This window comes from Phlebotomus papatasi, chromosome 4, assembly GCF_024763615.1.
Source record: "Phlebotomus papatasi isolate M1 chromosome 4, Ppap_2.1, whole genome shotgun sequence".
In the NCBI taxonomy this organism is placed as follows: domain Eukaryota; kingdom Metazoa; phylum Arthropoda; class Insecta; order Diptera; family Psychodidae; genus Phlebotomus; species Phlebotomus papatasi.
Window position 1 is genome coordinate 488,787 of NC_077225.1, and position 24,926 is coordinate 513,712.

The 24,926-nt window shown below is 35.8% G+C and overlaps 1 protein-coding gene across 1 annotated transcript; it reads right to left on the reverse strand.

Moving 5' to 3' along the window:
- Nucleotides 1-5,680: 5,680 nt before the first annotated feature.
- On the reverse strand, nucleotides 5,681-10,560 carry LOC129808442 (uncharacterized). The gene is made up of 3 exons (XM_055858217.1): nucleotides 8,952-10,560; nucleotides 8,515-8,627; nucleotides 5,681-5,761 (listed from the first exon to the last, which is right to left on the reverse strand). The coding sequence occupies exons 1-3, from the start codon at nucleotides 10,558-10,560 to the stop codon at nucleotides 5,681-5,683; spliced, it is 1,803 nt and encodes a 600-aa protein (XP_055714192.1).
- Nucleotides 10,561-24,926: the final 14,366 nt, after the last annotated feature.

A 24,926-nucleotide genomic window follows, 5' to 3' on the forward strand; every position in this document is an offset into this window, starting at 1 on the left:
TACCATAAATTGCAACGTCGACGCTATGAAGTTAAACATAGAAATCGAGCTGATGGGAATATTTTAAATAAAAAACATAGTCTCATTTAAAAAATATATATTTTTCTAAAATGTCCAACATCGCAGTTACAAATCTTTAAATTCGTCATAAGAGTGCCGGGCCAATAGTTGAAGCAGGGGGCTCTCGACATTTCAATTTTCCATACGTTTTTGCATAGAGACAATGAAGACTATTGGTGAGTTAATATATTATTGCACAATTTTACATTGCAGTGACTAAGGTGACTGAGGTGTTCGACATGCATCAAATAAAAAAAAAAATTTCATTCAGTAATTCCATCAATTTTTTTGTTATTGGTTGGACACATAGTTTTTTTTTTATAAGCTCCTTCTTATCACTGATCACTAATTTCAACCCCTGTTCCATTTCTGCCTTAATTTTCGACAGGGTGGCAATAGATAATTTTTCATAACTTTTATTCAGCAACACAATCAGTTCCTCAACAGATTTATTTTTCAATAAAAAGTTGAGTAATTCTGTTTCGGATTTTTCCTGGACAAGAATCTCCATCAGTACTTTCAAATTATTTTCATTTTACTTTTACACTTGTACAAAACTAGGAGATATTGCAATCCCCCCAAAATTTCAGAGACTGTGACAAAATTTGATTTATCGATGGGTTTTATACTCTCATTCATTTATTGCGTAATTGTTGAGATGAAAAGTGCTTTCTTTGTTGATTAAGCTAACTTATCTACTGTTAAAATAAACTAAGAATGACATTTAAAGCAAATCATTTTCTAATTGAACACTGAAATGCAATAAAAAATTACAACATCATCAGATTTATAAGAATTATTCATTTGAAATATGATTCCTCTTTCTATGTTGATGTAATATTACGAAATTCTTTTAACTTAAAAACAAAAATTTGCTTTTTTTACACGATCCCTCTTTCTATGTTGACGCAATATTGTGAAATTCTTTAACTGAAAAACAAAATTTTTTGCAACAATTTCTGCTGATTTACAATTATTTCAACATTATTTCACCTTAGTCACTGCAATGTAAAATTGTGCAATAATATATTAACTCACCAATAGTCTTCATTGTCTCTATGCAAAAACGTATGGAAAATTGAAATGTCGAGAGCCCCCTGCTTCAACTATTGGCCCGGCACTCTTATGACGAATTTAAAGATTTGTAACTGCGATGTTGGACATTTTAGAAAAATATATAATTTTTAAATGAGACTATGTTTTTTATTTAAAATATTCCCATCAGCTCGATTTCTATGTTTAACTTCATAGCGACGACGTTGCAATTTATGGTAACGATTTCTCCGGATTGGTGATCTGACAAAACAAAAAATGATCATCATGATCATATTGAAAAAGATTCTCTGTTAAAGCAATTGTTGAAAAAACCTTTCATTACCAACGACACATTCTCCATCCATTTTAAGAACACTTATACCAAAAAATATATTGAAGCAGCAAAATAATGAACAAAATAGAATATACTAAATTAACAATTTATTTAATAACATTTCTTATTATATAACTTTAAAATATTTCAATTTCATTAGAGATTTTAATTTTGTCATCAATCCTACATGGACTCCTCCATTGATTGCTCCACAGTCATGTTGCATCCTCAATTAATTTTGGTTATCGTCTGGAATTAAAAAAAAATCTCATAAAACTTATCAAGAATAATCATTTAGTGAACAGTAATATAAAAACAGAAATTGTCTTACCTTAAGAGCTAGCCGAAATAAATTCTCTTAGCATGGGCCCGAGAATGAGAGGGTTGACACAGGGGACATATTCCTCGTACTCTGATTGCGCAGCTTTCGCAGGCTACCACATGATTGCACGGCAAAAAAATGTATTCCACTGTTGCAGACCAGCATATCTTGCACAGAAGTGTCCTCTCGGCATCGCATACTTGGTCATGACTGTTTTCTGTGGTGCCAAATAAGATTTGACCCAGTGGAGCAAGAATCCTCACTTCAGTATTGGAACAAGATAAGATGAAACTGACTATCTGCATCTTTTCCTCCAATGATAGCGGGGGTGCTTGCTGGAGCCTCAGTATAATCTCCCACTGCAACGCTGGGATCTCACATGCACGGAGAATTGTGATGAGTTGGGGTGTTGTCTTATCCTCCAGTACGAGTCCAATAAGCTCAGTCTCCGATTTTTCAGCCGCAATTAATCTGGCAAGGAATTCCCTGTTTTCCATTCTTATTCCACTTAAATGTTTACTTTGTAATATCAAAAGACTGATACTAATTGCATCTGCATTTGTCCAAGCGTTTAAATACTTCAAAAGGTTTTTTTTTTTTAGATACAATCGATAGAAAATGATGATGCGAAAAGTGTAAAATTTCTATCTGCATAGAAAAATTGAGACATATGTATACTAACTTTTCACTTTTAGTCTATGAGAAAAATTTGATGTAAATTGATTCATTTTTTTACACATGTATTACAGCAACTGGAAAAATTTTGCAAGCATTTTTTTATCGAAGGCTAATAGCTGAGAAATATTCTTCAGCATATTCTCGGGTAACTTATGAAAAGAGTATGAAGTAAATTGATTCATTTTTTATGTAATTCCACTCATTCCTGTTTATGTTGATTGTAAAATCTTGACAAACATAATTTTTTTTATCGCAGGTGATTTTAAATGAGAGTGGCATAGACATTTTTTTTTTATTTCCGTATAAAAATCATACTCTTTCCCATAGTGATTCAATTTCTCTTAAGGCATCAATTATGTTTTCTTCCATGTATCACGAAAAATATCGACATGTCTGATTGAGCCGACAAGAATTAAACTAAATTTAGCAAATACTGATAGGATTAATCCTTTAATGACGAGACACTTTTTCCGGACATAAAATCAACAATAAAAATTTAACCGATAAACGACATCAATTAAATGTCTTACATCTAATCATGGAAAGTCCAAGAGATTCTGATTCGGTGCATTTTTTACCCCTACGAGGGACAGGGACAAAAATAGCCCAAAATTCAAGTCATTTTACTCAATGAGTGATAATTTTCACTCTAATGAAAAATATTATGTTTGAGTATTGTAGTTTCTTTTCCTAAAGCAGTTTTGCTTAAAAAGTATTTCATCTTCTATTTTGTGATATGTCCCACATATATACACATAAATTTGATAATGAGCCATCAATGAAATATGCAAAAGTTAATTCACCATCCCAGGTACCGAATTATTGAATTGTATTCAAAATTTCACCATAAAAATCAATTTATATGAAAAGTTGGTTCCTATTTTATTTCATTCTACTGTCTTTTCTCCACATTGTCAGATTCTTAGGTAAATATTGTACATATATTTAAAGTTATTTTTCATTTTGTTAAATTATAATAAGAGAAAATACAAATCAATAATTCACTTTGAAAAATTTTGTTCTGTAATGTTGTAAAAATTCTCTAATGTCAGAGAAAAGAACATTATAATACAAAGTTATGAGAAATTTAACGCTTTTCCCATACTTTCTTCGCTTGCGATCAAGAAAGTTAAATGAGTTGTTACATACACAAGACACGAAATTTTGGATTCATTGACATTTTTTTTTCATTCATCTTTTAATTCTGTTATTTTATGCATGATACAAGGGATCATATTTCGAATAATCCCACAATTGTATAGAAATGCATAGCAACATCTTTGATAATCAGTTTGTTTTGTTTTTTTTTGAAAATTGCGGATATGACATAGAGATTCATAAAATTTCATGGTCGTCATCATCTGCAATAAGCCGAAATTTAATAATTTTTCACGAAATTTATCATTTCTTATCTGAAATAACTGAATGAAAAATATTTTTTAGACAAATTGCATAAAATTGATCGTTTGATCATATCATCAAGTCATGTGAATGATATGAGTTACAATCATGTAAGTGGAGAAGTATGATATTTTTCGGTAATTTATGTTACAGTTTAAAGGAAAAAGTCAAATATTGCAAACAATATTGAAATACACAAGCTCAAAACTTGCATTCTTTAAAATAAAAAAACTGTTTAAATTCAAATCTGAACTCAATGACGTTTCAGTATCTATTGGCCAATATCCAATGAAAATGGTTTAAAGTGCATGACGGCATCAACATCAATCTGTTCAATAACTAATGTAAAATTATTGATAGTTCTTATCTCCAGTAAAATTAGTGAGTATTGCGAAATTCCAGTCAATTTGATAATTACTGGTACCTTACGCAGTATGCAAGAATTTTTTTCCATGTTGCTTCATTCATCTCAAGGAATTAAATTCTCGCGCAAAGAATGATACCAGTAGTCTCTCCCATATTGTCTCGAGTGCGCGAAAAGGTTTCATATTGCATTTGAATTTATTCACACTTGGACAGTGCAGTGAAAAAAAGATTATGAAGAATCTCCACTAAAATCTCAATCATTGATAGCGAAAAACACCAAAATTTGCAATGAGAAATCTAACACTTTTTCCATACCTCCCCCCACTTGCGATCAAGAGAGTTAAATGATTCATACACAAGACATGAAATTTTGCACTCACTGATATTTGTTTTCATTCATCTTTCAATTCTCTTATTTTATGCATGATATTGATGAGCAAATTTCGAATAATCCCACACAAGTGTATAAAAAAGCATAGCAACATCTTTTATCAACAGTTTGTTTTTTGAAAATTGGTGATCTGAAACAGAGATTCTTGAAATTTTATGACAATCGTCATCTTAAATGAGCAGAAATTCAATAAATTTCACAAAATTTATCACTTCTAATCTGAAATCGCTGTATGAAAAACATTTTATTAGTCAAATTGCATAAAAATCATTTGAACATATCAACAAGAGATACGAATGATGCCAGATACAATCATGTAAGTGGAAAAGTATGACATTTTTCGGTAATTTATGCTACAATTTAAAGAAAAAAGTCAAATATTGCAAACAATATTGAAATATACGAGCTCAGAAGTACATGACGTTTCAGTATCTATTGATCAATATACAGTGAAAATGTCTTAAATGGCATGACGTCATTAACATCAATGTGCTCAATAACCAATGAAAAATCATTGATACTCCTTATCGTTAGTAAAATTAATTAATATTGTGAAATTCCACTCAATTTAATACATATCTTGCCCACTGCAAGACATTTTTTCCATATAGCTTTATTCATCTGAAGGAATCAAATTCTCGCGTGGAGAATGATAGCAAAAGTCTCTCCCATATGGTCTCGAGCGCGCGAAAAGGTCTCATATTGCATTTGTTGCATTTGCATTTTTGGCACACTTGGACATTGCATGGAGGAAAAAGATAATGAAGAATCTTACCTAAAATTTCATTCATTAACAGCAAAAAAAAACTACAACTTGTAATTCTTCTGAAGAATTGAATGATATAATATTTTCAAGATATTGCGAAATTCCACTTATCAATTAAAAAAACTGCATCGCACACACAAGACAATTTTCCCGTCTCAAGGAATCAAATTTTCATGCTCAGCGATAGCCACACTCATTACCATATGGTAGCGAGCGCGCGAAAAGGTGTCATATTACATTGCATTTTTCCTCACATGGACAGTGCATATGACAAAGAATACAAAAAATCTCGCTTACTGCATAGGAAAGACCTCTGGATAGATTCTATCATGCCACGATTGGTGTAATAAATAAGGTACTGGACTCGCAACTGAGAGGTCCCGTGATCAATTCCCATGGACGGCAGATCTTTTCACACACAAATGCATAGGGAGAAAAAAAATTACATGAGTAAGAATCCACCCAAGTAATTGCCGTTAATTCAAATATATAAAAATGGACATGAAAAAGCGTTAGCTCAAAAGCAATATGGCCATCAAAAAAACCGTTAATATTCAAGAAAACAGTATTGTGCGCGACATCCAATAAAAAGTAATCATAAACAGTACTCTGCGGGCTCAACCAATGAAATTCATTTCCCAAAAAAGAGTACTCAGGAAGTCACACCCACAAAACAGTACTCTGCGGGCCCAGCCAATGAAATTCAATTCCCCCAAAAGAGTACTCAGAAGGCCACGCCCACAAAACAGGTCTCTGCGGGCCCAGCCAATGAAATTCAATTCCCCCCAAAAGAGTACTCAGGAGGCCACGCCCACAAACAGGTCTCTGCGGGCCCAGCCAATGAAAATCATTTATAAACAGCATTCCACGGGCATATTCAGTTAAAATTATTAACCAAAATGTAGAAGAGGAGGAGCGAGGGGCGGGAGAACCGGCCTACAGGTAGCCCACCCACCAGAGTTATCGACGTGGGCGGCACCAAACAGTCTCGTGCTCGATGGAAAGCCACGCCCACAAAACAGGAGTCTGCGGGGACCTTACTACTACTGTTGTTTAAACATTAATCGTTTTGGCGGCCATACTGCTTTTGAGTATGCGTTTTTGGTGGCTATTTTGAATATTTGAATTTTAAATTATAACGGAAATTAATTTAGTTGACCCGTTCATAGTGCTCATCAATATTTTGAAAATCTTATTTAGCGAATTTCAGAATGAGTATAAATAGATGTTATCATGAGCGAAATAAATTATTTAACTATGAATACTCTTGAAATTAGGGTCAAATTGCTTGGCAACAATGATACAAGAAAATTTTTTGGTGGAGTTTACCCTATAGACAAGCTTCCCAAATATAATGTCAAATTTCCTTCTATAATAATCGTCAACACGGCCCCTTCGCATCATCCCGGTAAACATTGGATTGCGATTTATCTACCTACAGATAATAATCCAGTTGAAATTTTTGATTCATATGGCCGTTTTCTGAGAAATAAATATTTAGCTAGATTTATAAAGCAACATGTTCATCACAGAACAGTTATTTACAATAAGAAAAAACTTCAGGCTGAGTTTTCTTCAGTGTGTGGACAATATTGTTGCATGTATGCGTATTTTCGATCAAAAGGAAAGTCTATGTCCGAATTTCTCCGAATATTCGGCACAAATACATATGCAAATGATCGGAAAATACTAAAACTCTTCAGAGACGTATATCAATAAAATCAAATAAGGACTTTTGTCAGTTTGTCATTAGAATTCGAAGAGTGAAGTAATGGGTAATACACAGTCTAAAATGGGAAAGATTGTGGAGAATAAAAAGAATAAAAAAGTTACTAAAAAGCAAAGTGCAAAAGCGATCCCACCGAAACAATCTCAAAATAAAAGATCTGAACATGTAGAAGAAGGAACTTCAGGTCATAATTCAGCTGCAGAGCCAATTTCCATGGACATTGGACCATTTATTGAAAAGGAACCCAAATTACTGACTGATATGACTATTCTAAATGGATACACATACTTTCTAAATGATTTGAATACTACTTTTGTCACTGTTGGATTCTGGACACATGAATTTACACCGATCGTGAAAATTTCTGCAACAAACTACTGGCTTGGATCTGACACTGTTTACTTTACCCAAAAGTCATGGAATATGCTGTGTTCCAGCGAGGCGAATATCAGAGATATCCTGAAGAATGGAGAGACAGACCTCATGAATGCTGGATATATTAATTCAAGATTTGAAAATTTGGAATTTAATTTTATTCAAGTTGAAAATATGAAGCCAATAATGTTGTCTCAAAATGGAAATACAATTCTCTTAAACGAAAAAGAATTTGATTGTCTCATGAATTTAAAGTATTTCATAAATGTTACTTTGATTTATAATCATTCCATTCAGAATTACATTCAACAATATTTTGACAATTATATACAAACATGTAAAATAGCAGGAGTAAATAAACTTGAAGCTACTTCATTTACACCTCCTGTAGGAAATCGTTCACCGATAAATTACTTCAGATTATTTACCGAAATAAGTTTTTATATTGAAAAAATTAATTCATCCGCAAAATTAGATCAGGAAAAAATGTAATAACTTTAAAAATAAAGAAAATTATTCTCAAATTACTTGCTGTCTTTTCCCCACTTCTTCAACTTCTCAAAGTGGAAAAGCATCAACGTTGCAATTCAGTGGAAAATTAAAGATATTTATTTTCTATATAAAATCATTTATTAGACAATAAAAACTTAAAGTATATAACATATTCTACACATATATATATATACAAAAATTATATTATAAAAGATAATCTATTTTTAAACTATTAAGGATAAATCTTATTATAAATCTAAATCTAAAATCCGAATGGCAAAGTGACATTATTGTCAATGCACCGTCTTTTTATTAAAGTAAATCGGGCTGTTTTTGAAGAGGGTCCTGATATGATTTTAAAATGTTTCTGGCGCTGAATTTTATTAGGGTAGGTTATTTTGATTTCTGTATCGTCGCAGAGGACCAAGGATTTCAGACTATCAAAATTTATATCTTTTGCAACTTCCCTGTTTTGTGATATCCCCTTGCACACTACTTTGTATGAGTAAGAGTTTGTAGATGGGGAGTAGATTTTCAAACCATAGGCTTTTGGCCCTGTGCTTACAAACTCATCGATGAAAGCTCCCTCACCGAAATCAGCCAATTCATCAGTTAACTCTCCCAAAAATTTACCAGTGGAAAGAGGATTCTCTTCCCCTGCTGGGACTACGTAGATGACTGAATCCGTGTCACAATATAAAATATTATGTCCTATCTTTGATAAGACAGAATACAGCTTGATCCTTACATTGGTTGTGGTGCAGATTCCGACACCCATATTTACATATTTCGATGGAGGCTCAGAATCATGAATATGCTTCCATGAAACTAAATATTGGTTGTCACTTGCGGGATAAAACTGTACAATTTCAATTGCTTCTGAAGAAAGAAGTTCATTCAATTCCTCAGGAGAATTGCAAATTGTAGTTTTAGTGAAATTCTCCCGCATTATGAATCTGCCCCACAAACTATTCAACATTATTTTTGCAAGGGAACGCATACCTTTGTTAACACGGATGTTTTCTTTATCAAGCTGTATTCCCTCATTTTCAAAGAATTCGCGGATATAATTATCTTTATCAGAATCAGATTCAACTCCCGAGGGCCATCCACTAGCCTCCTGTTTAATTTTGAGAAAGTTGTCGACGTAATCGGCAAAAAGTCCACGTTCACCCGTCTCGCGATTGTATTGAGAAGTTTTATATGCCCAAACTTCAAAGCATTTTGTGATCACGTACCCATGATCAACAGCGAGACGGACCTCATCAATGGACCATGTTCCCGTGAGGGATCTTTCATCATCTGAATGGAGGCATCGATCAGTATTGAGATCTTCCGCACATTTTCGACAGAGAGTGAAGAATAGTCGGTTATTGCACCTAAAGGGAAGACAGGGGATGTAAAGGCCTTTTGGTGGGAGAATAGTACATTTCACCACACCATCATGCTTCAATACATCCTCCTGACTTGGGATGTCTTTGATAATTTGGGGGTGCCCGACAAAATACTTCGAATATTTGTTCGCCCACGGGTAGAGAGACGTAAAGTCATAGTAATAAATTTTATCCCCGGGGCGACATTTGTAATATGTACGGAAGACCTCAGTTCGGCCCCCGTAAACCGCTGATCGTAAATCAAACCCTGAATCTACAACTTCAGGATGATTGTTCAGCCTCTCCGCAAGCACAGGGTCCGATTCTAACATCCGACGGAATTCACACTCCCATATTGAAATAAGATTATACCCTAATTGACGAATGTGGTCCAACCGTTTTAGAGTGCCTTCATAACGACTCTGCATGGTATCATTGGGCTTTTTCGAGAATACATGCCCTCTATTAAAAAAGCATGTATGCCCATGGAAGAAACAGCCCTCAAAACTATACACAGTGTTAGAAGCCTCATCATATCCATCAGCAATATATCGAGAGCCGCGCAGTTTGACCTCATACTTTATGTTAGGATTGGAAGTTTCCTTCATATACACAAGCCATTTCAAAGAAATTTTGCTCTGCATTTGAAGGAAATTGGAATTATAATTGTTTTTGGGAGTAATGGCAAGGGTATTTGGGGTAAGGTAATTTTTCCTGTAGGCTTTCATCACAGCATCTGCTATGGTGATAGCCTGCAGGAAGGGATTTAGAAATGTGGTTTCGATGAAGGAAAACATAAAGTTGAGGCATCCCATCATCAGAATTTTAACATCCTGACGGCAGTAATGGATGAGTTCTTTGCGGTTGTCAAAGGGGAGTTCTTTGACTTGCTCATACCATTCTAAAAATTCGGCATATTGCTGTGAGGACATGGATTCGATTGGGTACATTTCAATTGGAGGATAAGGTCCAATATAAGAGCGGTTTTCCGTGGTGTTGAATTTATACGGATAATATCCTTTATCGCATTCAGGCAGCCCAAAACTCTTTGAGAATTGTGACAGAGGGAAGGGAATAAACGATAGAGAGTCTAGAAATGTGACCCCTTTAACTTTTGCAAACAGAATTTTGCAACCTTGTAATACAGGTTCGATCTTCTCTTCCCTCTGACACAGTTCCTCGAGTATGAACTGCCCATCGTAGCCTTTGGCATTGTGAGCGATAGCAACAGTGGGCATAGGCCTGAAAGTTAGAGCATAATCTATAAATTTTGCTACCGCTGATCTGTTGCTGTCGCTCTCAAAAACATGTTCCACGGGGGTACAATTACGGCAATTCGAATCTAAAGGCGAATGACTGCACAAGTGACATACAGTGTAAGAAATACAAAGATTAGGAACATGTTTTGAAAATCCATTCCCCATATCTACAAACTCTGACTCAAAATCGTAAAAAATAAGGGTATATTCTCTAGAAACTCTTTTCTTATATGCTTGCATATAGCAAAAATGTGGAAGTGGACAAACTTTAAAGCAGATATCACAAGTTCGAGAGTTGCAGTCATGTGGAGTACTGGGATCGTATATGATAAAGCATTGATCGTACAATTTTCTATTGTTGCATACCCCCTTATCAATATGGTGTTGAAGACAATTAGTACCCCTGAATGAACGATTACAGGCAATACGGGGGATCATATCCCTGACAGAGGGACATGGTGGGGTATTTGTGCAGTATTTGCATGTTTCAGGACATATATATGTGTTATTATATAAAGTGTCGCAAATACCACATTGATGTTTGAAATCAAAAAATCCTTGAACTGATTTTATACAAAAATAGTGCTTTTCCGCTTTATCATAAAACAAATTAATTACTCTATTCTGATTTTCCTTGGTCCTCCGCGATTTATATGCTACACTTTCAAAATTTCCGGAATCGTCATAAATAATGATTCTAAATTGATTTCCGAATTTCTTATCAAATCTATTAACAAAATCAAGCCCGTAAGAACCCTCTTCACTAACAGGCCCTCCTATATTTTTGATTAACTGTAAAACTTCTCTCTTGAGAGCAGTGGGGTAACGTCTAATGCGATGTAATTGCTTTTTACGTTCTTCCTGATTGTTAATTAAAAGACACTTACCAACAAAAAGTGATGTTGGTAGGCAGTTGGATGTCCCAGAGATATCTATTATGCTCTTCTGTTTGTACCTCCTCATTTCAGATAAATTCATCCTGCTTGGATTATGCCGTTTTCCCCGCCCTGTGGAATAAATTATTAGAAACAAAATTATTTTCTGTCATTTTATTCAACGCATTTATGGTGTTACCCAAATGCAATACAAAAATTTAAGAAAATATTTCAAAATTAATCTAATGATTGCTTACCTTCCATTTGATGGAGTACATAAGCTGTAATGCCTAGTACATCGGATGTACTGAATACAGGTGTACTTTGATGAACCTTTTCCATGGCAGAAAATATAGCTTCTGTTGATAAAGACCCCAAAGGGCGAAGACCCAAAAATATGGGCTTGTTGAATGGGTTCTCCTCAAGAAATACCTCGAGGATTACTTTATCCCCGGGGTCTCCCTCCTGCTGAACAGTTGAAATAACTTTGGCGAAAGCTTGGTCTAGCCAATCCGTAGGGATGTTCCTTGTAGGACATTGCAGCTTGAAAGTCAGCTCAAGTTGGGTGCTCCTGTATCGCTTGTTTTGCGTATGAATTTCACCAAATCTTCTTGAGGATTTTCTGGAGAGTCCCGTTCCTCTTCACTGACTTCAGCATCTTCTTCTGCAACATCTGCCTTAAAACCCTCGTTTTCAGCTTCCGGGTCCTTGAATTAAATAATTTTATTTAGTTTTATATCCGTATAGATTACTTAAAAGAATGTATACATACCATCATATCACGAGATGTCCCAGCTTGCATATTGACATCTGCATTTCCTCCCGCAGTCTGAACATGATCATTGCTGATCTTGCTGAAGAATAAAATCTCGTTGAGCAGCTCCATCAAATTTTCAGATATTGGCTGCCAACATAGGTTTTTTACGAGTTTCTTCTTATCAGATATCAGCAATTGCAGGCCTTGTTCCATGTCAGACTTGAGTTTTGTCAGGATTCCGCGAGATAGCACTTCATCACCTTTGTTCAGCATCTCAATCATCTCCATCACACTTTTATCTTTGAATAAGAAGTTGAGCAATTCGACTTCGGACTTCTCCTGGGCAAGGGTTTCCATCACAACTTTCAAATTACTTTCACTCATTTTTCACCAAAACTTGACTTCTTCACTTATAGAGCACGAGATAGTGTAATCACCAAATTTGCAGCGACTGTGACAAAATTTCATTCCGCGATGGGTTTTTATACTCCCATTCATCTATCGCGAAAATGCATTTTCCCATAGAATGGACAAACTTTGTCCAGACAAAAATCTCTAATTTCAATTGCACGTGGGATTAGAATTTCTTATTCCAAGAAAAAAGTCGCGATCGCGAAAATTCACTGGTGTCTTCAACGCTTATTCCATGCAGAGGAAAAGTGTCCAATTTCATTTTTTGCAAATGATGCTCTTCCAGGAAATTATTTCACAATTTTGCATTTTCCATTAGACTTTTATTGCACGTGTGCAAAGGATCATATTTCAAGTGGGAATGGAATTCACTTTTTCCAAGAAAAAGTCGCGATCGCGAAAAATTCAGTAGTGTCTTCGCGATAAACTTAGTCCGTGCAGGGAAAAGTGTCCAATTTCATTTTCGCAAATGATGCTTTTCCAGGAAATTATTTCACAATTTTGCACTTTATGTGAGACTTTTTTATTGCACGTGTGCAGTGGATCATATTTCAGGTTGGGAATGGAATTTTTTCCGAGAAAAGTTGCAATCGCGAGAATGCATTTTGATAGCGTCATCCAGACATGTTCGAAACATGTCCTAATGCAGACAAAGAGGAAAAGTGTCCAATTTCATTTTTATCGGGTGTGGTGTTTTTTTTTTCAGGAAATTATTTCAAAGTTTTGCATTTTCTTATACTGAAAAATCATATTTCAATTTCCCGTGGGATAATTTTTCAACTGATGCACTTTTTGGGCAGTATATAATGCAATCGAAGTTTTAAAATTTTAATTATTCTACAATCAGCAGTCAGAGTGTCAACATTTACGTTTGCTGTCATCTACTTAGAAATCTCAGCCAAAATGGTAAGATTTTATTGATTGATTTTTTTTTAAAGATGATCAAAACTTATATTGCTCTTTATTTTTGTTACAGGATCTTCAGAAAATGTTCGATCAAGCTAGGAAGGAAGTCAAAATGCAGAAGGCAATTACTGCAAGCAGCCTGACCGAAGGAAGATATTATCATATCCAGGCAATAAGGATGGTGAACACAAAGTTCGGGAAAACCTACATTGCAGAGTTGGAGGAAAATATTAGTATTTGGCTCCCGAAATCATGGACAAAGCGGATGAACGGAGATGAACTGATAAAAGTTGCACCAGACGATATGTCGGAGCTGGCCTACCTTGGAAAGATGCAGGAGGAAATTTTGTTAATTTGGATGTAAGAAAGAAGAGTAATTGATTTAATCTTTTTGTGGTTTGACAAATAAAAGATTTTGTAAAATGTACTCAATTTATTTTCTTGGGAATCTTCTATGGGGTTGTTTTTCCTTTTTGGTCGCATTTTCCGTTTTCACTTTCAAATTTCTTCAAAGATCATGATGGGAAAAAGTATAAATACTTCAGCCTCTATCCGAACTTTCATCATTTGATTATACTCTTGAAAAGAAGATGTTTAAATTTCGATTGCCTTTCTCGATAATTCTGGCTGGCCCATCGGGGTGTGGGAAAACAACTTTTGCTCTCGATCTCTTGAGAAACTTGAGAGAGTACACTGATACGGACTTTGAGAACATTTATTGGTGTTTCTCTGAACAAGGGAGTGTTGGCAATTTACCAAAAATTGAAAATCTTAAAATTTGTCAAGGCATTCCCGATAGAATAGGTAGCAATGATAAAAATGCTAAATTGGTGATTATTGATGATATGATGACTGATAAAAGATATGAGCAAAGAATTTGTGACATGTTTATCAAAGAATCACATCATCGAAACATTTCAATAATTTTTATTTGTCAAAACATTTTCTATCAATCGAGATTCTCGCGAACCATTTCTCTTAATGCAAAATATCTTGTGATCTTCAAAAATGTACGTGATAAATCACAATTTTTTCCTCTCGCTCGTCAACTACATCCAGAAAATCCTGGACATTTGTTGAACGTATATAAGGAGTGCACTGAACAACCTTTTGGCTATCTTATGATTGATCTAAACCAGGAGACACCAGATATTTTTAGATATCGATCCAATATTTTCAATAAATCTTTTTGCGAGTGTTTTGTTAATCCCGAATATCTATCCAAAAATGAAACAGAAGAAGAAGAAGGTAAATCACAGGAATTGTTTCAAGAGAATGAAGGAAAACAAGCATATTTTGTATGTGCTTAAAGATGCATCTCCAGCATTGAGGAAATCTATTATCCAAAATTGTTCCCAATCAACTATCAAAGCTTTGCAAGAAATCGTACAAAATACTTTAAATGGCAATCTTCAAATTCAGCCTAAGCGTATTGGACCTCTGAAAAAGTATAAAAATGAGATCCGCAAAATTGCATGCTCAAAAACATCACAGTGCTCCAGGAGGAAATTACTAGTGCAGAGAGGATCAGGATTTTTACCAATCCTAATTTCAACTTTATTATCAGGAGCGATTGGAAAATTTTTGGGATCATAATGGATATGAAGAAAAATTCTCTACAACGATATGTAGTAGTCACACCCGAGTTGTTTGATGAATTAAAGCCTTTCATAAATTTTGAGAAAAATTTGGCATCTCTGGATCGTGAGATATATAAAATTCTCTCTAACAAAAAAATGAACAATGTTGAGAAATGGTACAGATACAGACATTCTCTTGCAAAGCAATCAGAATTGAAACGCAAAAAGCAAAATTTTCCTCGATCTATCAATTTGCATCGTGAAAAGCAGAGAAAAATTTTACCAACATATTCAGTGGGTACCCAAACAAGATACAATGGACCACCAACGTTGGATAAATCTACTACAACTGCGTTTGAAAATGATGATATGTTCATTGATGATGAAATTCAAGATATTGTTCAAGAAAATGAACTTTCTCAAAAAGAAGATTCCCTGATCAATTTAGGAGAGGAGGATATTTTCGAAACCACTAATCTTGTTGATGATGAACATTTTGATGGACTCCCGAGAAGTGCTCAACAAAAGCTCTTAAAAAAATTGTCGAAATATGAGCGAGATCCATCTCAAAGATCTAGCATTCCAGCATGTATAACAATTGAGGATAATGAAGGAAATGTATACAGTGTGCCTACAAATAAAGATGAGCCTGAGAAAACACCTGCTAAACCAAAGAGGGCCAGAAAAATTACACCACGTTCACCGAAACGGACTCGAAGCTATATAAGGAAGATGCCACAAGGCTCTGGTCAATCTGAAATCAATTTTCCTGTGCAAAAGAAATTATCATGGACTCCAGTACCTTAGATGAGGAATATTTGAATTTAAACAATAAAAACTTGTATGCCAGACCACAGAAACTGTTTGAAAATTTGAAAAATATTGTCAGCAAAAAAGACATAACAAATTATTTGCAAAAACAGGATGTGTATACTTTGCATCATCCTGTAATAAAGAATTATCCGAAAAATAAATATGTAGTTACAAATATTGATGAGTTATGGGAAATTGATTTGGTTGATATGAGACAGTATAAAAAGAATAATGACAATTACTCTTTCATTCTAACCGTGATTGATGTATTTTCCAAATTTGCATTTGTGCGCCCACTTAAGAATAAATCTGCAGAAGAGGTTACTAAAGCTTTTGCCGATATTATTAAAAAGAGTGGGAAAATTCCTGAAAAAGTACAGTCTGACCATGGGAAAGAATTTAAAAAATCAATTTTCAAAAGTTACCTAAAAAGCAAAAATATTCAGCAAAATTTTTCTTATAACCCATCAATTAAATGTGCCGTCGTGGAAAGATTCAACAGAACGTTTAAACAGAAAATGTTTAGATATTTTACACATAAAAAGACAGAGAGATATATCGATGTTCTGAATCAATTGATTTTTGTCTATAATAATTCTTATCATAGAACTATAGGAATGACACCTAACGATGTAACAGATGATGATGTTGCAAATTTAAATAAAAGATATAGAGACCAACATTTGGATTTTTTATCAAAATATTCAAAGAATGCAAATAATCTTCAAGTAGATGATTTGGTGAGAGTCGCAAAATCTAAACCATCATTTGACAGAGGATTTCAGCAACATTGGACAGTAGAAAAATTTCACGTAGATAAAATTATTGATAAAAAACCCTTCCCCATATACATTTTGCGTGATTACAAAAATACTCCGATTTCTGGAAGATTTTATAAACAACAATTGCAAAAGGTGAAGCTTAAAGATGGCCATCCTCCCATTGAAAAGATTATAAAAACGCGAGGATTGGGGAAAAATCTTCAGTTTTATGTAAAATTCAAAGGAGATGATACATCTCATTGGATAAATCAAGTCGAGATTTTAAATCAATATGGCATCGAGCGACATGAAAAATGATTTTTACTTGACTCTGTTGAGCAATTCCTCTCAGAGATATTTTCCTCATAACACACTGGAAAATTTTTACACCAAATTGCCAACAAAAATATTCTTGCCCGGTGAATGGATTGTTGGACTTGCTGAAATATCATTTAATGTGGCAGAATCATCTGGTGATAGAGAAAAACCTAAATCTGTAAAGCCAAAAACCATCACCATAATAAATAATCAGGGAACGAGAAAGCCGATAACAATTCCCATTTACACACCACAAACACCTCTAAGAAGTCTTCTCTACTTGGTGAAAAATGCTTATAATCATAATTCTGTAATGGACAATCCAACTGTGGGATCTTCTTTCGAGGCATTCAACATTGAAATGAAACTCGAGCAGCTTATTGAGGAATGCACAGAGTGCACATATGACACTGCGCACGTGGAGATGAATGAAAATAGTGGAAATGCCAAACTCGCAGCTCTTCTGAGACCAAAACAACAATGCGAGCCAGCTGATATAATTGTAAAACAATCTTTTGATGAGGTGTCTGAACCTTTGACCACAATCAGCATGTATTTGAATGACACAATGTTTGATATTCCACTGTACAGAGATAATTATGAATCTATTGATGATCTTATGAAAACAATATTTGCATCTGTTCCACAATATGCACGCAACAAAGATGAACTTTTAAAAATTTTAGAACATTCAAAATTATCTCCAATCATACATGATGTGAACAGGGATGATTTTGTTTCATCAGTTTTGCATCCATCAATTTCTCCAGTCCCATTTACAACAAGCCACACCAGGGACTTAATGTTTGTGTACACTGATATAATTAGGCCTCAACTTGTAAGCAATACTTTTACAAGATGCCTGAGGACCATACTTTTAATTCAGAACAATGAAGTTTATAAATCATTTGAGAGAATTCAATATTTTCCTGTAGAAAAAAATGATTTTGATACGATTGAAATTTTAATCACATCCCAAAATGGGAAACCCTACAATTTTCAAGCAAGCTCAACACCAACAATGTTAGTACTTCATTTTAAGAGAAATAAATGATGTTATGAAAAGATATAAATACTCCTGTTATTATTGATTTCTTCACTATCTCAAGGATGGCTAACCTATACACTTCATATTATATGAGACAAATTGGCCGTGGAGAAATTGGGAGTGTTTATGTTCCTGATTTCTACGGCGTACAAAGAGGTCGAGGACTGGGTTCAGTTCTTGGAGGCTTAATTCGATTTCTAAAACCACTTTTTATTAGAGGATTGTCTGCATTGAAAACACAAGCTGCAAAAACAGGAGCTGAAATTTTAACAGATATTGGTACAAAACCCCTTAAAGATATTCTTCTGGAGAGGGGTAGAGAAGCTCGAGATGATTTAAGACAAAAAGCTATTAAAAAATTCAAAACTATGACTGGAGAAGGTATATATACGAGTCCACAGAGAGGATCTTCTATTCCCTCATCATCCTTAGTGAGGTCCAGATCGAAGAAAAGGAATAAAACCAAAAATATTCTTAACAAAATTCAGGAAAAGATTATTAAAAAGAGATCAAAGCTCAAAAAGGTCAAAGCCAAGCAAAATAAAAAAACTAGAGTCTTGGATATTTTTTCATAATGGCGCAATACACAGAATGCATGAAGAGCGAACTGGATATTTTTCTATCTCCACCCTTGCAAACATCTATTCTCAGAGCCGATGAAATCTCTTATCAACCCGTTGCCAGTCTAGATAATTCATCAGTGATTGAATTTTACTCTGTATCCAATGGAGATTGCTATCGAGATCTATCTTCAATCTACGTGAAATTTAAAATTCAACTCTTAAATGAAAATGGAGAAAGATACACAGATGAGGATATTGAACAACCAGGAATTGTAAACAACATCCTGCATTCACTCATACGATCGGTGTCTGTTTCACTCAATGGAAGGATCATTTCCCAGAGTGAAGGAGATTATCATTACAGAAGCTATTTTGAGACACTTTTGTCTTATGGACAAGATGCCAAAAATACTTTCCTACGCAACTCGGGATGGATAAAAGATCAATCAAAAAGAAATAATTTTATTAAAAATAGTAAAATAATTGAGGTTTTGGGTCGGCTGCATTGTGATATGTTCAATCAGCCATTATTCTTAATTAACAATGTAGACCTAAGGATTATTATTACTCTTGAGAAATCATCTTTCTTTCTTCTTTGCAATGATAATCATAATCCACAATTTCGCATACACGATGCAACAATGTATATGAAACAGGTAACTTTAAACCCAAATATTCTTCTTGCCCATAACAAAGTGCTTGAACACAAGAATGCAGAATACCATTATAAAAAAGTTGAAATTAAGACACTCACTGTTCCCGCAGGGTCTAATTCCATAAATTTGGACAATATACTTCATGGAATTTTGCCTCGCCGAGTAATTTTTGCCATGGTTGACAATTCTGCATATAATGGGCAAAAATCTCAAGATCCATTTAATTTTCAGCATTATAATATCTCAGATTTCGCCCTACTTGTAAATGGCACACCATATCCGATTAATCCTCTTCAAATGAATTTTCCTAAAGATCAATATGCAAAAGCATACCAGACTCTCTTTACAGGAACAGGCATTCACTATGATGACAAAGGGCATGACATCACTTATGAAGAATTTAAAAATGGATTTTTCATCTTGGCATATGATCTGAACCCCGATGCTCATTCAGGTGGATGCCTTTCTCTGTTAGATCAGGGATCTATTCGCATTGAAGCTCGTTTCTCTGAGACAATTCCAAAAACTATTACTTGCATTGTGTATGCGGAATATGATGCGAAGTTAGAAATTGATAAGAATAGGAATATCATTTTGTCATAAGCTAATGTGCAATAGATTAATTTTTTATCTGTCAATAAAGAATTTATAAAATGTGAAAATATGTGTTTTTTCTCTTTCATTGATCATCTGTTGTTGATCTTCATGTTTCATTGAGTGCCTACAATTTCATGCCACTCTCAAGACTTTTTTTCTGTGTTGCTTCCACCGTCTGAAGGAATCAAATTCTTGCAGTGAGAATAATAAAAAGAGTCTCTTCCATATGGTCTCGAGCGCGCGAAAAGGTTTCATATTGCATTTGCATTTTTCCACACTTGGACAGTGCAGAGGAAAAAAATATGAAGAATCTCACCTCAAATTTTATTAAGTGTATGCGACAGTGAAAAAGTCACAATTCATCTATGGAGTTGAATAATCTAAGATTATCAAAATATTGTGAAATTCCACTTATCAATTGAATTGCATCGTACTCCCAAGATTTTTTTCACGTGTTGCTTTCCTCTGTCTGAAGGAATCAAATTCTTGCACTCTGCATACTCATTCTCATATGGTAACGAGCGCGAAAAGGCCTCATATTACATTTGCATTTTTCCACACTTGGACAGTGCATAGAGAAAAAAGATTATGAGGAATCTCACCTAAAATTTCATAGCGAAAAAAACACAACACATTTTTTTTTTACCACGTGCGCATAAAGTGCACAGTCATCTGAGCATTGTATAGAAGAAAAAAATTACATGAGAAAGAATCCACAAAGCTAATTTGTGTACCAAAATAGCCATCTAAAAGCGCAATCTCAAAAGTTTACAGCTCAAAAGTTCAAGTTTACAGTTTAAAAGCCTAATATGATCACCAAAACGGTTGATATTCAAACAAAAGTACTCTGCTGGATAGCCAATAAGAATCAACAGTACTCTGCTGGATAGCCAATAAGAATCAACAGTACTCTGCTGGATAGCCAATAAGAATCAACAGTACTCTGCTGGATAGCCAATAAGAATCAACAGTACTCTGCTGGATGGCCAATAAGAATCAACAGTACTCTGCTGGATAGCCAATAGGAACCCTTAACCAACAATAAGAAGTGGGTGGTGGGGCGCGGGAGTTGGGTAAGGGGGGCGGAGCTTGGCCTGGAGGTAGCCCATCGACCAGCATTACTGCACCGTGACGTCACAAAACAGTACTCTGCTGGATAACACATGTGACGTCACAACAGTACGCTGCTGGATTATTACTACTCATATTTCATAGTAATTCATAGTGACTAATAATTTTTGTTTCACAATCGTTTGAGTAAACAGTTGCAAGTTTTTTTTTAATTGCACATTACATCTACATAAATCATAGACGATCCACGAATTAAGAACTCGCAAAACTTTACGAATTAAAATTTAAACTGTTTGGTCACCTTTCACCCTATTTAGATCCACAACCATGCAGCTTGTTTTGTTCCCTAAACCGAAACTTTCGTTTAGAGGACAAAAATTTTTACAAAAATTAAAAACAAAAAAGATTAACAAGGAAAGGGTACCAAAAAAGCAAAACTCTAACGCGTCCGACAAAATAAAACAAAATAAGATAAAACAAATCCAAAAAGAGAACAACAAACGAAGGTCAGAAAATCAAATCAGATCAAATCAGTATCGGAACACAGTAATGGAACACACACACGTCACCGACCAACCAAGCAGTATAAATTTACTATTGTATATTTACTTCGTATACCGCGACATTATCATGCGGGATGCATCCTCTACACCGTTCCGCCCGAGCCCCATTGTTGCACAGTGTTATTGTTTCTGTTTATTTCTATTCATCCATCTAATATTATTTCTAGTAGAGGTTAAATTTAAATTAAAGTATGATCTAAAGTTATTGCAATATACTTGCGAAATGTTCGCTGATGCATTTTCTCCTTATAATAAAAGAGTATTCCAAAATTGATTTAGGGGTTGCTTCTCGCGGCTGACTGTTGATTCGGGTTGGAAATGAAAATTATGTTGATGGTCCCTCGATAGAGCTAAAGAAGAATTTCAACATTTATTCATATTACACGTAAGTTTTAAATGATATTTTAACAGTTATCTTTAGAGAATTTGTTCTAAAAAGGACAGATAATCCTAACCGGTAGGTTAGGATGTAGGTGAGATTCTTAACGTTAGCTAACTCGGAGTGCATGCAAATTCGATTTATATCTGAAATTGTGAGTCGCCATTCAGTTATCTTGAATCAAATTCGTGAAATTATACAAATTTTGTATTTAAACCAAAATATCAAGGATTTGGATGAACTGACAGAAAAGTGTTATATGGGTGAAATGTAGACCAGAATGTACTCTATAATTTTCCTATAGAACATGATCTCATCGATTACTCAGAAGCCAAGATAAGCGAGGTTTTTTGTTTCTTAACTCGTTTTTTCATCCAGAGTGCCCCAAGTAGTCATTTGTTGAACTTCAACTATATCAAAGAATTGTTGTATTTTGTGGGACTTTCCATTTAAAACCCTATTTTAAGTGTCTTTGTGGAGTAGAGGCAGTCAAATTGACATCTGAGTGATTTCAAAGCGTTATTATGGGAAAAATCAATTTTTTCACACTTAAACGGTAAAATCTGAGTGATAGCGTAGTCTGAGCGGAAAATGATGTATGGACGAAATGTAGAGACAAATGTCCTCTACAATCATGTCGAAGTAATCATCAAAATCGGTTCAGCGACAGTCGAGATAATTGAGGTTATGCGATATTGAAATTGTTTTTTTGACTGTGGCGCCCCTGGTGTTGGTCCCACGAAGTTCAAATATTTTAGAAAGTTGTAGCATTTGGTGAGATCTTTCGTATAAGCCCTCATTCATCAAAATCGGTCACATAGAACCGGAGATATGATTTTTTGAATTTTGTGAACTTTGACCCCTCATATCTCCGGTTCTGTTTTAACCACAGCGCACATTTGCACCATTTTGGAAACGTCCTAGACTGGGCTACAACATACTAAAATTTCATTAACTTGCACAAAGGAATTTTTGAGAAAAATGATTTTGAATTTCGATGAATTTTGACGCTATCACAGCGCCACCTGTGGTGACTTTTTGAACTTCCATCTGAAAGTGCTCATCGAGACGAAACCAAAAAGGTAAAATTTATGTCGCTATGTTAATTAGAACCGGAGATAGAGGTCGGTCAATATTCGAACTTTGACCCCTTATAGCTCGGGTCAGGGGTTATGGATCGACTTAAGGTTTTTTTTGTTTGATAGGAGTAGTAAGCATAAAGCAGAGTACTGTTTTGTGGGCGTAGCTTTCCATGGAGCACGAGACTGTTTTGTGCCGCCATGTCGATAACTCTGGTGGGTGGTCTACGTGCAGGCCTGTTTCCCCGCTCCGCGCTCCTCCCCTCCTCCCGCTCTTCACCATTTTTGTTAATTATTTTAACTGAATATGGAGCACAATACTGATTTATGGGCGTGGCTTGTCTGTGGATATGGTGCACAATACTGATGGGGGGAGAATTTTGATTGGCTATAAAGCTCGATACTGTCTTGGGGGCGTGGCTTTGTATGTGGATATGGAGCACAATACCGTTGCAGGAAGCATTTTGATTGGTTATAAAGCACGATACTGTTTTGGGGGCGTGGCTTGTATGTGGATAGATTTTAGATTTAGATTTAGAAGAGGGGGCGGTCAAAAGTGACCGCTGCACCCAGGCCTCTGTGTCGGGCCCATTATGCATCCCCTAGAAAAATTTCCACTATTAAGGGCAGGGGGTGTCAAGCCAGCCCGATCTCCGGATGAACTCCATCAAACAGGCCGGCTTTATCCCTGGTAATTCACTATGAGGCAGTACCGCTTTACCAAGCAGCTTCCGCCTCAAGTTACACAAACTGGGGCAGTCACACACAAGGTGTATGACCGTCTCTTCAGTCTCATTACATCCTCTGCACATTGGATCGCATTGGATGCCAATCTTATTCAGATGTTTCTTTAAACAATGGCCGGTTAAAGTGTTGGCAGCCCGCCGGGCTCTCCAGCGGCTGCCACCCACAACATAATCCGTCCGTTTTTTATCGATATTGGCCATGAACAGTCTGGACACACGACAATTAGTTGTCGCGGTCCAGTCCGTTTGATGGGCCTTTAACATGTCTTCTTTTATAATAGACTTCCTCACTTGTGAGGAAAGCCCTAATACTGGTTCAGGTCCAGTGAAAGCTGTCCTAGCTCCCGCAACAGCGAGGCGGTCTGCTTCCTCATTGCCTGCAATTCCACTATGTCCAGGTACCCAGTGTAGTCCAACCTCACATATCTGTGAGGTCGCCTCCAACACCTCCTGGCATTCGGAGACAAGAGCAGACCGCGTGTTCCAACCAGATATGGAAAGAATCGCGGCCTTGCTATCCGAGAAGATTTGTATTTTCCTTCCTTCGACGCCGGCCTCCATCAGCCTACGCACTCCAAACACTATGGCAGCAACCTCGGCCTGAAACACAGTTGTGTATTGGCCAAGAGGCACCGATCCATTGAGCTGAAGCTCAGGACAGTGGTAACCGGCCCCTGAGGAGCCTTCCACACGAGAGCCGTCTGTGAATAATGCCACCGCTCCAGGTTCAATAATTTCCCCCTCGCGGTCGCTCCACTCAGACCTAGTGTGTATCGTAGAGTTAATCCGTGTTCTGGGAAAACTTTCGCACTGAAAGTCATCCCTCATCAAAAGATCAGGGTGCCTCCTGACAGGTCCGTCGAGTATTCTCGCGTGTCCCGCCGGATGACATCCGATCCTCCAAGTTCCTGGCGAGCGTAACCTCAAAGCAGCCAAACTCGCTTCCATCTTAATAAAGAGCGGAAGTGGTGGCAGGCTCAGCATTACCTCCAGAGCAGACGTTGGCGCTGTTCTGATAACTCCTGTAACTGCCACACAGGCAAGTCTCTGGAGCCGTTGCAGTGCCCGCGCCGAGTTTTTAAACTCGACTCTCGGCCACCAAATCACGGCTCCATATGAGACTACCGGCCTCACGACAGTTTTGTAAATCCATAGAACGACCTTCGGCGAAAGGCCCCAAGTCCTGCCGAAAAGACGTCTACAGCTGAAAAAGGATCTTATA

Bases quoted from the DNA above. Each gene is read 5' to 3' on its own strand.
- LOC129808442 (XM_055858217.1), bottom strand. From the start codon at position 10,560: ATGCCCACTGTTGCTATCGCTCACAATGCCAAAGGCTACGATGGGCAG. The intron at 8,628-8,951 runs GTATGCGTTCCC...ACACGGATTCAG, and splicing joins AAACATCCGTGTTAACAAAG to TCATCTACGTAGTCCCAGCA. The intron at 5,762-8,514 runs GTAAGCACAGGG...GTGTGTGAAAAG, and splicing joins GAGCTTTCATCGATGAGTTT to ATCTGCCGTCCATGGGAATT.